The sequence below is a fragment of the Panthera leo genome, chromosome B3 (genome assembly GCF_018350215.1).
Source record: "Panthera leo isolate Ple1 chromosome B3, P.leo_Ple1_pat1.1, whole genome shotgun sequence".
In the NCBI taxonomy this organism is placed as follows: Eukaryota; Metazoa; Chordata; class Mammalia; order Carnivora; family Felidae; genus Panthera; species Panthera leo.
The window spans coordinates 32,372,029-32,388,805 of NC_056684.1; the positions used below are offsets into that span (position 1 = coordinate 32,372,029).

Genomic DNA, 16,777 nt, shown 5'->3' on the forward strand with positions numbered 1-16,777 from the left:
GTTCAGACTCATTTTTCATTTGGATTATTGAAGGAGTTTCCTAGCTCCTTTTTTTTTTTTTCTGATCTATCCTTCATACTGCCACCAGATTGGTCACACTGCTTGTTCTGTGGAAAGAACCCCAGGCCTTAGCCTGCAGGATGCTTGTCATTCTCCCTCAGTTGTGAGGTCTTGAGGTTACAGACTATCTTATTTTTTCTGAGCAGCATGAGTACTTAACAGGTGCTTGGCATGTAAAAGCACTCAAAGTTGAATTTTTTCAGCTGAACCTAGAACAGTTCTGCCACTTCTTAACCTTGTGCTTGCAACTGTTTCCTCTTGCCTAGAGCAAACCATCTCTCCTTTCTACACAGCTGATAAGGCTAGACTTTGACATGCATACGTTTTCTGTGCATGTATCAGCCCTGTCCTACAGCAAAATTAGTTATTTCTTGTATGTTCCTGTTGTCTTTTGTACATCTGTTATAGAAGTAACCATTATCAGTTTACTGTATTTTGATTATTTTTCTGTGTCATGTCTTCAAGGTTGAGCTCTCTTTAGGAACAAAGTTCATTTACATTTTTTTTTAAACAAACTTTATTTTAATTACTCCTCTGTACAGTCTTTAGTAAATAGGCCCTCAAAAAATGGCAAATTGAATTAAAAGCATGCTCACAGTTTATAGATGGAGAAGTTGAGCAAAGACAAGATAAAAGTCATGAAGTTATAAGGAGTACATGTGCTGCCAAAGCAAGCAAAAGTTGTAGTGAGTGATACAGTTTTTAGCAACCATTTTTGCCATATTCGCTTTGTTGGTTATGAATCAGACTCAGCTTCTAGGAGAGTATTATATATGGTTTCAGAAACATCTGTGTGGCTCCTATGCCCATATTTCCCTTCTCTTTGAAAAAGCTGATGAGTTTAGCAGTTTCAACTAAGACATTAGTTGTCAAAGTGTGTTCTGTGGACAAGCAACATCAGTGTCCCCTGAGACCTTGTTAGAAATGCACATGCCCGGCCCTACTTTCAGACCTATTGACTCAGAATCTTGGTATGGGGCATAGCAGTCTGTGTTTTAACAGATAATTCTGATACATAATAAGGTTAAAGAATAGCTGCTCTAGGATTCTGCCATCTAAGAAAAGTTTTGCTTTAGACATATAATAACAAAGTTTCCAGTGTGGTTTCCACTATATGCTATTTATGCTTTGGAAATAACTCATCAGAAAAGAAGACTGGGACTATATTACCTAACATTCTGGGATGTGATTCAAAGATTAAATTTCCCTATGTGCAAAGTATTTGACTCTGGTTTCTGGGAATGGCTGTTTAAAAGAAAGCCGGTTTTCTACCTCTTTCAGATAAAATCTCTTCTAGATTATATCCAGAATGTCAGCTTGCACTGCTTATGTCCTTTGTCATTCTTATGGGGGATATATGATGATGAAAGAATGAGATGAATTGTATTATGTTTAACATTTACATCCTGATTGTTGGATGTTGACAGGGACAGAAAGTGAGTTTGATATTAAAAGTTATAGTGAATTTATAGGCAAGTAAATTTCACAGAAAAAGTAATTGGTGGAGGTTAGCTTTTCATTAGTAATTACCCATGGCTTTTGAGAATCGCTTATTTAACTGGAATATTCAACCTTTCTAGCATATCGTTTTCATTTTGCCTTTAATAAATCCTCACTGGAGGGTCAACTGAGGCATACTTTCTTAAAATGCTCTGTAACTGTTCTCCCCACCACAGAAGAAATTGTTTTTGACCTCAAAGTTCCATTTGGGTATAGTTCTGGATTGGTCCATAGCTGTTTTTTTGAGGGGGGTGGGCATAGCTATTTTTGACAATCTATTGGAATAAGAGAACTTTTATGAGCATTTACTTAAATATATAAGGGTTTCACAGTTTGAAATCAGACCTTTCAGTAAGATCACCCTTTGACATACAGCTGATTTACGTGCGTTTGTCTATTTTCTTTGGATGAGATAGCCTTGGTTTTTAATGGCTAGCGAAACTAGCTTTTTTTACTTTGTGTACTAGCAGCTTGAGTACTATTTGTGGAGTAAAGTAGATTTCCTAAAGTTTCCTAAAAAGACTAGCTTGACAGCAGTTTGTGGCTATGATGTTTCTTCCTTGGATGCACCCTTAGTTTTTAAAAACCTTTTGCTATCACAGACAAATGGGACCTGATCAATTATACTTAGCCTCTCTTTGTTCAAGATTAAAATGCCTGTTTCCTTCTTGGACTGAGGACTAAACGTTAGTCTCAAGGAGTGTCTTCAATAATGAAGCTCTTTATTTGAGGTCTGTAAAAGACTTAAGTGGCTAGGATTTTCTAATAAGTAACATATAAGCAGAGCTTTGAATCTGTTAGAGCCCCTTTTGAGGATATTCATGGTCATAGGCTAGTATCCGTGAAGAAATGCAAGAAGGGACCAGAATTTAAAATTTTATCATTAATTGCTGGCAACCCTACCTTATTTAATGTCATTTTCTACTTGAACATGTTTAAATTCTGTGGGTTTTCAATGCTTTTATTCTTTTGGAAAATTGAAAAATTAAGAAAAACCATAGGAGTAGATAACACCTGTCCCCCATGGGTGAGTCTTAGAACACCCAAGACTGGTTTAAGTCATCCTTTGTTACAGACTAAAATGCTTGCATAAAATGACCATCTATGTTATTATATTTATAGCCATATAGGTTACAAAGTAATTTTACAGACTGTTGTTTATGTGAATTTTGCCATGACTTTATGAAGAAGGTAGGGATTATTATCCCCAGTTTTCAGATGAGGAGGTTAAAATTGAAGAAATTGAAGAATCCAACCCAGATGTAAACCATGCTTCATTTCCTTATAAGGTGAGCAGCTCTCTTAGCTTCATAGACCTTTATCTGACCTCGTTCAGTAGCAGTACAGTTCAGACACAAATGGCTAATCTGGTGTCTGGGACACCCCTGTATTAATGGCAGAATTTTGTTTCAGTGTATTTTCTGGGATGAGAGAAACCCATGCCTTTTAACATACTTAGAACCTCTTTTTTTTTGGGGGGGGGAAGAGGTCACTGATTTTTAGATCCAGGAATCTAGGTAGATCATGCTTTTTTTAGCTTGTCAGTGGGAATTGACAGGACTGAATGAAATTCCTTGTTGAAGATCAGTCATATCAGATGCTTATGCCTTTACTGTCCTACAATAGCATTTGGATAGAGCTTTACAGTTTACAAGGCTCTTCCATATGAACTACATGACTTTCACAACTACCCTATAAAGAAGGTGGCAGCATTTCTGTTTGAAGAAACTGCTCAGTGTTAAGAGAATTTAAGGTGTGGAGGTATGGGCTCAAAAGCTGACACTCTTACACTGAGATTAAGGTTAATCTGACATGGTCCAAAATCCCATAACTACCATTTAATCTTACATTTTGTGAATTTACAGTTTGGCCTGACCAGTGTTCAGTATCTTTCCATATATCATTACTAAACAGTTTGATTTATAATTGGTAGGTTTAGTCTTTACTTTTTTTTTTTTTTTTTTTTTTTAAGGAGAATCTTATACTGCCTCTTTTTATTGTCATTACCCTTGGACTTCCTACATTGTTCATAATATCACAGATTTAATGGTTTATAACTCTAGGAAATTTGCAAATTGCTGGAGTCTGCACTGCTGTTATGACTCTCCCTATTCTAGTTTGCTCTAAGAGTAGGAAGGGATGAAGAATTCCCTCCTTTTTCATTGCCTCCTGCAATCAGTATTTCCATTCTGGTTCTAATTTTAAAGGTTAATTTTTATTTCTTGAAGAAGTTTGTTCTAAGTTAGAACTCATTTTGAGGGGCACCTAGGTGGCTCAATTGGTTTAGTGTCGACTGTTGATTTCAGCTCAGGTCATGATCTCATGGTTCATGGGATTGACCCAAGTCAGGGTCTGTGCGCGCGCTCTCTCTCTCTCTCTCTCTCTTTTTCTCAATAAATCATTAAAAAGAAGAAGAAGAACAACAACAACAACTCATTTTGGATGTAACGTTTCTCCACTGTTGTGGAGCAGTGCTGAAGGCTATTGCATGTGGCCTGTTCAGCATTATTTCTGTGGAGACATATAATACTAGCTAACAGTATTGAGTACTTTCTGTGTGCCAAGCACTGTTGTAAACTGTGTTATTTCATTTAATCCTTGCAACAACACTGTCAGGTTGCTACTATTATTAGTCTCTTTCTACAGATTAGGGAGAAGTTTGGAGAGGTTAGGTCACTTGCCTGAGGTCATATAGTTAGTGATTGCACCTCCAGGCAATATGGTTTTAGAGTTTGCTGCTTTTAATCGCCAAACTACATAGTCTCCTTTGAACTAGATATCCCTGTTTCTTCAAAACAGAAGGCTGGCTAAAATGCTGAGCAGATTTCTTTAGCCTTTTGGAGGTATACTTTCTGAATAAAGGGTGGGCCATGGCTTAGAAATTAGTGATGGTGACAACCCTAAGCCTTTGTCATGTTTGCTTGGTAGAGATAGCTGTGACAGCTTTGTAATTGCTGCCTTCTCTACCGACAGATCAGACTAATCCATGAGATCGGACCCAGATACTTCCTTCCTGCTGCAAAAAATGAGGTTATCCTGTTTTCATTCACTCCCAGGGCCTCAAGCCTGCCTTACCCTTTATGGTTACACACAGAATAAGTGCATATGGATTTATGAACTGCCTTTTTTGTTAAGGAATAGTGATAATAATTCTTAAGTTAACAGTGGGGATAGGTGAGATGTGTACAGCCTGTGTATACAGCCTTACAGCTGTTCACGGTCATTTAAGCAGATTTGAAATACTGTGCATATAACCACAGTTAGAGATCAGCTTGTCTTGCTCAGTCTTTCTTCTTTTTGAGGTACATATTATAGTGTGTTTGGGGTGGTGGGCGGGAGGGAGAGAAATGCTCTTTTGTCCTTGGCTGTCACTTTCTCTTTATTTAAATATTTTTAAAAAGATTTGTTTATTTTTGAGACAGAGCATGAGCAGGGAAGGGGCAGAGAGAGAGACAGACAGACAGACAGACACAGGGAGACTCAGATTCTGAAGCAGGCTCCAGGCTCTGAGCTGTCAGCACAGAGCCTGACGCACGGCTCCAATCCACGGACCATGAGATCCTGACCTGAGCTTAACCCACTGAGCCACCCGCAGGGAATTAGTAAACTGGGGCTTGAAGGGAACAGCTGTTTAAAAAGTAAATAAAAGGGGCGCCTGGGTGGCGCAGTCGGTTAAGCGTCCGACTTCAGCCAGGTCACGATCTCGCGGTCCGTGAGTTCGAGCCCCGCGTCAGGCTCTGGGCTGATGGCTCGGAGCCTGGAGCCTGCTTCCGATTCTGTGTCTCCCTCTCTCTCTGCCCCTCCCCCGTTCATGCTCTGTCTCTCTCTGTCCCAAAAATAAATAAAAAAAAAAAAAAACGTTGAAAAAAAAAAAAATAAAAAGTAAATAAAAGGTGATAAAAGCAGGCAATGGTCACCTGAGAGAGAGGGAGGGAAGTTAGTCTCCTTACCTGTTCAGCAGTTGCCCTGGAGGTAAGTAAGAATTTTAGCTGTAAAAGTCAGTGATGGTCTCTCTTGTGTGGGGCTAGGCTAGTTTTTTTGCTTCCTTAGGGCATATATAAAAGCAGTTTTCTTGGGATTGGGCTCAACTTGCTCTTCTGTGTTCCCTTTTTCTTCTCACCCGCTGCTACATATCTACACATCCAGTTTTTCCTGCCAGAGAGCTCCTCCTTTTCTCCGGCTGCTAGCCCCAGCTGTCATCTTCGCCTCCCATCCCCCATCCCTAGTTATGCAATTTTACATTACGCTTTTCCCGGTTTTACTGTCTCTATTTTTTATACTGTGCTTGCTGCTTGCCTCCATCCCCAGCTTCTAGTCCCTCCCTTCCCCCAAACCAGTGACCACCTTTCAGCTTCCCTCTTTATCATTGTTGAACTTAATGTATTTTATTAGTACTTTCTCAAACCTGTTTGAGGTCTGAGCCCAGTTACATATTACATTGGATAGAGATGATGGTGGGGAAGGGGTAGGAAGTTGTTTTTCTGAAATTCAGGCTTTTCCCAAAATACTGGATGGGCTTTGAGCTGGAGATCAAACAGATGCTTCTATTGGCCTCCCAACTTTAGGTAGTTGTGTGCTCTTACGTTGAGGGCAGATACTTGATTGAAAGCCCTTGATAATGAAAGGTAGGGCAGTGAGTCAGGGTCTGAGCTGTCTGCCACCTCCTCCTGCTGCTGCTGCTGCTGCTGCTGCTGCTGCTGCTGCTGCTGCAAGCTAGTTCTCTTCTGAATTGGAGCTAATTTTGGATGGATAATGAGGTAGATGGTGGCTAATAACTTTCCTTTGCTAATTGTGATTTCACGATACTGTGTAAAGATGGTTTTTGTTTTTTTGTTTTTTTGTTTTTTCTTTTCCTTGCTGCTAGGAGGAGAAATAGATCTGTTTTCATGATTTTTGATGCATGTTGAGCTATCAAGAATCCTGTGCTTGGGTTTGTTTAGAGGCACTACAGTTTAATGGAAAGAACCATAGTCTAAGAGCTGAAGACCTGTGTTCTGATCCCATCTCCATTCAGGATTAGCTACCCAGGCAATCTTGGGCAAGTCATGAACCTGTCTCTGTGCCTGTCCCATCTATGAACCTTGTCAAACTGTGTGAATGAAATGAGATGTGACATATGTGGAAGCACTTTGTAAACTGTTAAGTTTTATAAAAATTTCAGGTGCTGCCCTTTGTTAATTTGCCCACTGACCACAATACCAGAGAAATTCATCTAATGTCTTTTAAATTTTTTTTTAATGTTTATTTGTTTTTGAGAGAGAGGCAGAGTGCAATTGGGGAGGGGCAGAGAGAGAGGGAGACATAGAATCCAAAGCAGGCTCCAGGCTCTGAGATGTCAGCACAGAGCCTGATGTGGGGCTCAAACTCATGAAGTATGAGATCATGACCTGAGCCGAAGTTGGATGCTTAACCTACTGAGCCACCCAGGCACCCATATCTAATGTCTTCCCTCCTATGAAGCCAGCCTTCTCAGGAGCAGGGTGATGAAATCATTAGAACTGGGGGGGGGGGGGGGGGGGGGGGGATCTTGCCTCTGGAACCATCTTTTCTTTTATTTTCTCACCACACCCCCCACAACACACACATGCCTGCCCCCCCCCGCCCAGTTGCTTGGGAAACTCTTTGATCCCGTGTTTCACTATGTCCATTCTTTACTAGGATTATAATTTGAAGGAGTTAGTGATCATAGTTTGCTGCACATTCCAGTGGACACGTCCTTGCTTTTTGTAGTCAGAAATTATTAATTAGTTATATTTAAGCGGTGACACAAAATATGCTTAACTTTTAAATAGCTACAGAAAACTTTTTCTGTTGTAGTAAGGGACATTGACTGCAGTTGTGGAAAGTGTTAGGAGACCATGCTTTGTCTTTGGACACACCTGGATTCCAGATCAGACTTTTGCACTATTAGCTTGTGACTCTGGGCAAAGTACTTAACTTTTTTGGGCCTTAGTTTCCATCTTTAAGGGTATTCTAATAGCACTTATCTTATAGGGCTGTTGTAGGATTAAATGAGATAATATAAAGTGCTTACCACATTGTCCAACACATAACAAACACATACTTAGGAAGTGTTACCTGTTGATGTACATGTCTAATAATAATAGCTTTCAAAGAATACATAAATAGATGTCTGTTGTTAGTGTTTTAAGGGATTTTAAATCTTGTTTTTAGATAAGTTTTTTTTTTAAATATACATCATATCATTTACTAATTCAAAGAACATTTATTTTTTACTTACTCCCATTTTCCTGTATTCAGATAGAAAATTTAACTAAATCAGATCAGCATTCTTTCCTCCTTAGGAAGTGACTCTTGCCCAGGGGTGGTGGTGTCAGGTTGAAAGACTTGGTTGATTCTGTGCAATGAAAATTGTGTTCAGGCTGTTTCTTGGCTACCTTTGAATTGTGTGGTGTTGGGATTTGAGATTACATTGGGATTGGATGGGTTCTTGGGGTTCTTTACATACTTGCAGGCATTCCCTTTACATTAGCATGGTCACTAGATTGATAAAGAGGTTTAAATGTCAGCCCGCATTTCAGAAGGGGAAAAAAAATATAAAACAAACCCACTAACAGATTTCTAGAGCATAATCAAGTTGATGGTCCCTGACTTACTATGGTTCAATTTAAAGTTTTTCAGTTTTATGATGGTGCAAAAATGATAATGTATTCAGTAGACACCATATTTTGAATTTTGATCTTTTTCTAGGCAGTGATCTGTACATTTCTCCGTCACAGTGCTGGGCAGTGGCAGCAAGCTGTAGCTCCCAGACAGCCATGCTACCATGAGGGTAAACAACCAATAAACTTAAAACTGTTCTGGACCCATACAGCCATTCTGTTTTTCATTCTCAGTACAACATTCAACATATTATGTTAGATATTCGACACTTTCTTGTAAAGTAGGCAGGCTTGTGTTATATGGTTTTGCTCAACTGTAGGCTAATGTAGGTGTTCTGAGCATGTTTAAGGTAGGCTAGGCTAAGCTATGATATTCAATAGGTTAAGGTGTATTAAATGCATTTTTGACTTAAAATTTCAACTTACAATGGGTTTATTAGGATGTAACACCATCGCTAAGTCGAGGATGATTTGTGCATAATCAGTGTTTGAGAGGGCATAAACTCTCCCAGTTCACAGAGAATGTGAGAATAAGAGCACTCGTAATTTCCACTTAATGATCGAGAGTGTGATTAAAATAGAGTACTCCTCTTTACTGCTCCCTAGGGGTTTACTGATAATCAGTTTTCCATGGTGGTTTAACCAATAGTAAAATGAATGGAACCAGGTTCCTTTAGCTAGCCTTCTATATTAGTTGGCATCGACTTTGACAGGTTGGCAGGTGGCAGGTTTTGAGATTAAGACATTAGTCCTTTATTACCACTTTACCTGGAAGTGAGCTCAGGTTTTCATTGCTGGGGGTTGGTGTTTCGTTTCTCAAATTCTGAAACTTCCTTTGCATCTGAGAATGACATCTTTTTGGCTTCTTGGAGCCTCTGGTAGATAGTTCCTTACAAGGAACTGACACAATTTGAAGAGGTAGTTTAGAATAGTATTTGCAAGGTAGAACATTTAGTCTAAGGCTGTTAGTTACTGGATTCCTATCCTCCCCACATTTTGTATGTTTTATGAATTGAAAGGCTAGTATGAATTTGGAGGTCTTGACCTCTACTTGAATAAGTATAGTACTTCTCTTGGGGTTCTGAGGTCCATAAGGTGGAGTATATCTACAAAGGCAAATACTTCTATGGATATAAACAAAATTTTCCACTTAGCAACCTCCATTTTCAGGCAGCTCCATTATGTCCTTGGCTTCTGGACTGTAGGAAAACTGTTCAATTTAATTCATACTTTCCCTCTGAAATGTATTTAATCTGATGTGGGTAGATCCCCCCCCCCCCCCACCACTGCAGAGGGGCCAGCTTGGTCCCAGGAGAAATTGCCCAGCCACTGAGAGTACCTCTTGTAGCTTCTTGCCCTGTATCCTAGAATCCTGCCTGAAATGGTAGAAATGCTGCTGGACCCTGGGTAGAGTAAATGGGTGAGAGAGAGTATGCTTGCACTGTGATTTAATTTACTATGGACCCCACTCCAAGTTCTTCAAATAAGCTTGGGTTTTCTACTCTGTCTCTGCCATTGCCACCTTGTCTTATGGGAGTGTAACCTAAAGCAAATTCTGGACAAGTGGAAATAGGCATCAACTTTAGTTCCTGAGAAATGCCTGGCAATGATGTTGAGGCCTAGCCTTCACCATAGAATTTAATTTAATTCATCATTATACATTTCTTATTCTTTACGAGCTGGACTCTGGGGGCTAGGCTACTGAACTACGTAGACAGAGACTGTCAAGTACCATAGTTATTTTGAAGACTCACTTTTCGGGAGAGTTTTCTAGTTGTATGAACTCACAGAATTGTGGAAGGTATAGTCTCTCCATTGGCAATGAGTTGGGTTGATGCTACTGTTGGTTCCACTCCTGAGCTGACACCCATCGTAATTCTCACTCTGAAGTGTACAGACTGTCTTATTTACCTGTGCCTGAATGTCTGCATTCGGGTAGAGGCTACCTAATCACAGACCGCTGGGTTGTTTGTTTGCCACAGGCCCAGGGAAGAATAGGATGTGGGGGAAGTCTGTGCTGAACTCAGGATGGAATCCTGTATGAGAGAGAATTATGCTACATTTTCGGTTGAAATTTGGACCCTGATTCCCAAGAAAAATATTAGGTCAGTTAATATTTCTTGTTGAGGCCCACAAAAGACATTGCATCTCTAACAAAGTATTCCCCCATCCAAAAGAGAGATCCTGACTTGGCATATAGAACTACTGCCACTTGCGTTTATCTTTCATCACTTGCCTGAATTTGAAAAGGTAATGGTTTGTGCTCTAAGGAAAGATACTCTTCCCTGAGACCTGAGGCTTTCTCATTCCTACCAACTGGGCCCATTGCTAAAATGCTTTCCAGTGGGCTTGCTTCTGCCTGGCTAGCACCTGGGCTGCCCCAGCTTGTAATTAGCCTGCCTTTGCTTCATAAGCTTCCCAGGGTGGTTCTTCTTCTAAAAGCTTGTATGAAATGCTATTTACTGTCTCTTTATATCTTTATAGTTTAAAAATGAATCCTTTTTGTTCTTTGCAACTCATTTGCTTTTTTCTTTTCTTTAAATTACTATTAACACCTGTTGATTCTTTTTTTTCTGCTTGGCCTGTCACTGCATTCCTGCTCCCCCTCCCTCTAGCTGGGTTTGTCAAGTCGCCCATGTCAGAAACTAAGCTCACTGGGGACGCCTTTGAGCTGTACTGTGACGTGGTCGGGAGCCCCACGCCAGAGATCCAGTGGTGGTACGCAGAAGTCAACCGGGCAGAGTCTTTCAGACAGCTGTGGGACGGTGCTCGGAAGCGCCGTGTCACCGTAAACACCGCCTACGGGTCAAACGGCGTGAGTGTGCTGAGAATAACCCGGCTCACCTTGGAGGACTCTGGGACTTACGAGTGCAGGGCCAGCAACGACCCCAAGAGGAATGACTTGAGGCAAAACCCCTCCATAACATGGATTCGAGCCCAGGCCACCATAAGCGTCCTTCAGAGTGAGTCCAGCACCCTACAGTAGTAGTACTGTAGTCATTAGAGGTGGCCCAATGACCCTTCCCTTCTGCTTCCTTTCCCTCTTCCCCAGTATGATCGCTCACCCCACCCCTTGTCTTCGTTTTTTCAAACCCACGACCCTTCTGGTTGTAGTGTATAAAAACATCTGTGGCAACTTTTTTTTTCTTTGCCGTCCTTTCTACCTCCCTCATCCCCCAACCCTTCTCTGTGTCTTTCTCCTCAGGAACAAAGAATTTGGGGAAATCCGTGCCTGTCCAAAATCATCTGCATTGGGAAGAGGTGGGGAGGGAGAACTGGGGAGGCTCAGAAAACCACCTAAAACTCACAAGACCAGGCAGTTAAACCAGGGTAGTAGTGTTGAATTGTTTCTTTCCCTCCCCTTTAATTTTGTAGTAGGTTTCCTGCTATCCTTTTGCTGATTTATTCTCTGGTGCCTTTTTATTTTTGTTTCTCTCCCCAGTCTAACTACTTTTTATTTCTTCTGTTCATCTGTTTGAAGCTCTCTGAATAGCTGCCTTCACCTCTATGATTTTAAGTTTGTGTCTGCCCAGCTTCTTCCCTCACTGTGACTTGGTGTCATCCTGTTCTGTGATGGGAATGTCGCCATAGGTGCGGTGTGATGGTGTGTTTTGGTTGTTGGGTGGCATGTAAGCTTGGGTATTTCCATAGTTCCAGCTCTTTTTCTTTTCTAAAACAGTGGCACGTGCTTCTCTGATAACAGCCCTGCACTACAGCAGCACACTCCTTACTGGTCCTGCCCATCCAGTCTCCTGTTCTTTTAAAAGCAGTAGTCTGAGATTTCCTCCATGTGTCTTGCTGTTAGGCACCAGGTGACACAAGCTGCAAAGTATTTTTTTTTTAAACCCCATCATGCTGTTTCAGAGTCAGAGTTGCATCTGCTTCCTGTTCACAGATAGTTTGACTCTGATGACTGACTGTTGGCACAGTGCTCCTCTTCCCAGAAGCTGGCAACCCTAGAAATAGTTTGGAAGCCATTCACACTGGCCTTTTCTTGTGTTTTGAAAAAAGAAGAAACTAAAGTCCAACTAAGTGATGAGGGAAAGCTAGGCGGCTGGCTTAGAATTCTTCTCTTCATCTGTTGTGTCAGGTATAAGTAAGACATTAGGCACAGGGACTTTTGTGGCCACCTCTCTTTCTAGCAAGTGTCTTGCTACTTGTATAGAGGCAAGGAGAGGGAGGGAAAAGCCACCACAGAGCCAGTGCTCCTGGCCAGGAAGAGTTCTAGCCCCACATCTGACCTGATTGTAATTGAGGGAGCATACTTTACTTAATGGAATGATCCTCTGGAGTTTTCACCTTCTCTTTTAAGAACTCAGACCTGTAGCCAGTTCTGGCTTAAAGAACTGATTGATTTAGAAAGAGTAAGTAAAAATAGTAAGAACACATTCATGAGGAATTTGGTAGTAACACAGGGATTAATAGGATATGGGCCCTGAATCTATCTATATACTTAATATAGAAGATAGCAAGTTAGTTGTCTGTCCTTCATAGTTCCTTAGAAGATGCTTATGGAGAGAAGAGGCCTTCGGGAAGAGGTAGGAGAGGCTGCTGCAGCTGGCACTGTTCAATCAGAGAACCTGCTTCTGGAAAGGGGAAAAGAAAACCTTGTCTATGTGAAAATGGGGAATATTAACCCAGCGATTTTCCTTTTATTTAACAATTTTTCCCTTGCACGCTTCCTTCTCCTGCCCCCCTGCTCCTTTCCTTATAAAAGCAGAATTACCCAAATGGCCACAAAGACCTGCAGAAGTTTGTAGGCATGGACTGGGCTGGGCATTTGGTATTTGTACTTCCAGGAGCTTGACTCAAGTAGACTCATAGTTAAGAGGTCATGTCTTGGGGCTAGAAGAAGATGAGTCTTTGGGGTACTTACTACCAATCCTGAGAATACATAACATTTCTCCAGTTTACTTGGAAATAAACTTCCTAACTTAGAAGTGTCTGCATGTGGTTGAACCAAACCCTGGTTCAGTCTCATCCCAGACTTCCCCATCAATCAGTTAATTCTAGTTAACTGTTTTAGAGAGCCATCCTGCTGATGCTACTTTTAAAAAACACCCTGAATTCACTCTAATTGGATTTTATGATCTTAGCATCCCAAGGACATTTGCCTCCAGGAGGAGGTTGAAGTCTTCTAAAATGACTCCTTGACAGTATTTCCCCCCAGAACTCCTTGAGTAAAATAAGACAGGATGAGAAATATGCCCAGTTTTTAGGGTATCTCCCTGGCCATAGCATGTTCTACACATGTGTGACGGTGAGGGTAGGGGTCTCCCATCCACTGCTTCTCTGTAGGAGTCAGTGGCAGGCAAAAATTTTGGGGCTTCTCCTAAATGTTCATCTCTCTTGGACTTTCATGGGCATTGCTGGGCCACAGAAACAAAAGCTCCACCTTCATCCTGGTGCAGAATGCAGATGTGGCACCATGGCCAAGGAGCTTGGGTTAGCACTGGTTTCCATATACAGCGATCATCGGAGGGAGGTACCATACCCTACAACCTTCCTATGGTGCAGAATCATATTTAAACCTATTTAAATTATCCACTTGCTCCCAGCCGACTCTCTCCTGGATCTTTAACACTTAAGGGGAAAAGTGCTTTCCTTTGCCTTCCAAGAATTCTTGGCAGAAAGTCTACCAGGTTGCTCTCATCAACTTCTTAATCTCCCTGAGCTGCAGTGGGCATTTGCATCGTCACAGGTAAGAGTAGCATTTATTTTGGCCTCCTTGTGTTTAAACATCTAGAAGCTCTTGGCCTCATTCTCAGAGTTTACCCTTTCTCAGTGCAGTCTGAGAAGAAGAACCAGGAGAGTCCCAAATGGGACAGGAAATAAAATTGGATAATAAAAATTTAGTAAAAACCTAAAAGTGTGTTTGGGTTTTAATGTTGCCTTTATATTTTTAATTTCTGTGGAGTACTGGTTCTCTCTCTCTCTCTCTTTTTTTTTTTTGTTTTTGTTTTTGCTTGGTTTTGATTTTTCTTGGAATTGTGGTGCTTTCTGCTGATGGTGTGTGTGCGCCTTCCGTTGCAGGGTTTGCAGCCGTTCTGCTCGACTTAAAGGCCCAGGGATTTGGCTTCTGTCCAGTGTGTTTTGGAAACCATGGGACACCACTGCGCTAACGTGTTTACATGCATCTGCTTCTGTCTTAGTGGCTGCTATGCCTCCATTATCTGTACATAGAGACCCTGTTTGATGTCACCAGTAAGGATCAGTGCTGAATGGAAGATAACCATTATCCTTTTGCCAGAGTCAGAAAATAGTGAGAGGCAATTTAATTGAAGAAACTTGAGGATTTGCTTTATTTGCCACAGTGTTCTTTGATACGAGTCTACAGTCAGAAATGTTGCATTGATTAGGAGGTCCTTGGGCATTATGTTTTTCAAGTGTCCCATGACTGCTCCATACTATCCTCCTCCCTGCACAGTGAACAAAGTTTAGTTCCAGTGAAGGGAGAGAGTTCTGTCCTCAAGAGTTAAGAGTCAGCACTATACTGCGTAAAATGGTGTTAGGTTGCTGCTACAGAGTTGCCAGGCGCAGGGAAATGGGAAGCTAGTCAAGAATTTCTGAGAAAAAGTGGAAAAAGGATAAAAGAGGAAGAAATACCTCTAATGGTGGATGGGAAAAGTTTAGACTTTACCTGAAAATGTTTAAGTGTGGGAAAAGATTAGAGATAAGTAACAACAACAAAAAGACAGCAAACAAACATCTTGACTTTCATATAGTGGTGGAATTCAAAGGGCTTTAAGGATGAACCTTCCAGGAATGACAGAGTGTGCCTTACAGAATTTCTGCTCAATGTGTTCTAATATTTGGGTCAAATAGGTTATTTTTGTAGATTCTAAACTAATGACCCCAGGTTATCTAAGCCCAGGATAGAACCAGAAGATGAAGTATGTAACTTGCTGTAGGGTGGAAAGTGTGTGGGGGCATTTGGGGCCGGGAAAGGGAGGCAGAGGTAGAGAATTCAGTCAGATGTGTGTTCTAGGCCCAGCTTTGCCACTAATAATAATTATGGCCTTGAACAAGCCATTTTCTGTCTCTAGCTCTTCAAGAGTGGGGTTTAGTGAACTCTAAGGGCCTCTCCGCTCTAAAATGTTTACAGCCCATAATACCAACACATACTGCATTCTAGTTATATTATCTCCACAGTGGAATGTGTTTTAAACAGGAATTCTGAAAAGGTTTTGTTTTGGGAATAAATATGGGCTGGAGAGAAGAACTGTGATGATTCCTTAAGAATTTTCCCGTGGCATATTTTGGAAAATACAATAGACTTCTGGCAGGAAATTTGCTTTTAAGGATCTACACTTTTTCTGCATAACTAATGGCCATGGCTGATTTGCCATAGGTTTATCAGAATTAAATGTGGGAAAAGCCATACATGTATTATCTAATTATAGAAATTACTGTTCCAAGGCCTAGTGACTCCATAGGGAGTTTATTAGTTATATAAATGATACTGCCTTTGTCTTCAGAACTGCAAGGTGGAGCCTGGTTTTCTAATTGAAGCTGAATTGGTTGGTGGTTCTTATATCATAAAACCGTGGTGTTAAAAGTGTAAGTGGATTGTTGCCAGTATAAGTACCCATAATACTCCCATTCTTTTCACGTCTAGGCCAACTGGTCTTCAGGCTGTTGTCTGCGCTAGTGGTCATTTGCTTATAATCATTGTTTTTCCTTTCTTGACTTCCTCCAAACTGGTAAAGTGAAATTCCTCATGTGGTCCTGTCTGCCCTCCCTCTTCTTCTAGTCTCCCTATCCTACCCCATCCAATTCTCAGGCCAGGGCTACAGAGAACAGAAGGCTGTGGCTCTCTATCACTGTGCACTCTTATTACAGAGCCACGGATTGTCACCAGTGAAGAGGTCATTCTTCGAGACAGCCCTGTTCTCCCCGTCACTCTGCAGTGTAACCTCACTTCCAGCTCTCACACCCTTACATACAGCTACTGGACAAAGAATGGGGTAGAGCTGACTGCCACTCGCAAGAATGCCAGCAACATGGAATACAGGTGAGAGGGACTAACAGCTCCTAGGAAGATGGGAGGGAGCAGTGAACTTACTATGGACATTCATAATCCATAATTATGTTACGTAGGAGACACATAAGATATATATGGTCCTTCTCTGGAGAGTCTAATCCAGTGTGTCTGGGGTGAGGCCCAGGAACCTATTAAAGATTTCCGACGGAGTCCAATGAATAGCTAGGCTTGAGAGCTCTAGGTGTTCCCCTCATTATGATAATAGAGAAACGGAGGGCATAAGGTGTGATTTGCTCAGGGTAACCATGCTAGTCAGTAGGAAAGTCAGAACTTGAATGCAGGTCCCTTGACTTAAGTCAGTGCTTTGAGGAATCAGAATGAAATCTGCTTTAGGACTCTTAGAGCAAGAACACTGTAAGTGATCTTTCGCCATTGGGTAGAATTCCTAGTGAGTTACCTTTTAGGAGTGATTAATATGACCATAACCAGATCAAGACCGGTGGATATAGGGCTCTTTAGTGATCTGGAATAAGTTTAGTAGCCTGTAAACATCCTTTGATGAAAGGGGGGATATTTGCTGGCTGAAGTTAAGCTGGCACCCAAACATTTG

At 41.3% G+C, this 16,777-nt stretch overlaps 1 protein-coding gene across 1 annotated transcript in view; it reads left to right on the forward strand.

The window, feature by feature from the left end:
• Positions 1 to 10,659: 10,659 nt before the first annotated feature.
• Positions 10,660 to 16,777, forward strand: part of NPTN (neuroplastin) — a 36,934-nt gene continuing 30,816 nt past the window's right edge. The window contains exons 1-2 of the mRNA XM_042941464.1: positions 10,660 to 11,146; positions 16,026 to 16,197. Of these exons, the coding sequence (XP_042797398.1) occupies positions 10,675 to 11,146; positions 16,026 to 16,197 (644 nt within the window). The 5' untranslated portion in view covers positions 10,660 to 10,674. The remainder of the gene's footprint in view (positions 11,147 to 16,025; positions 16,198 to 16,777) is intronic.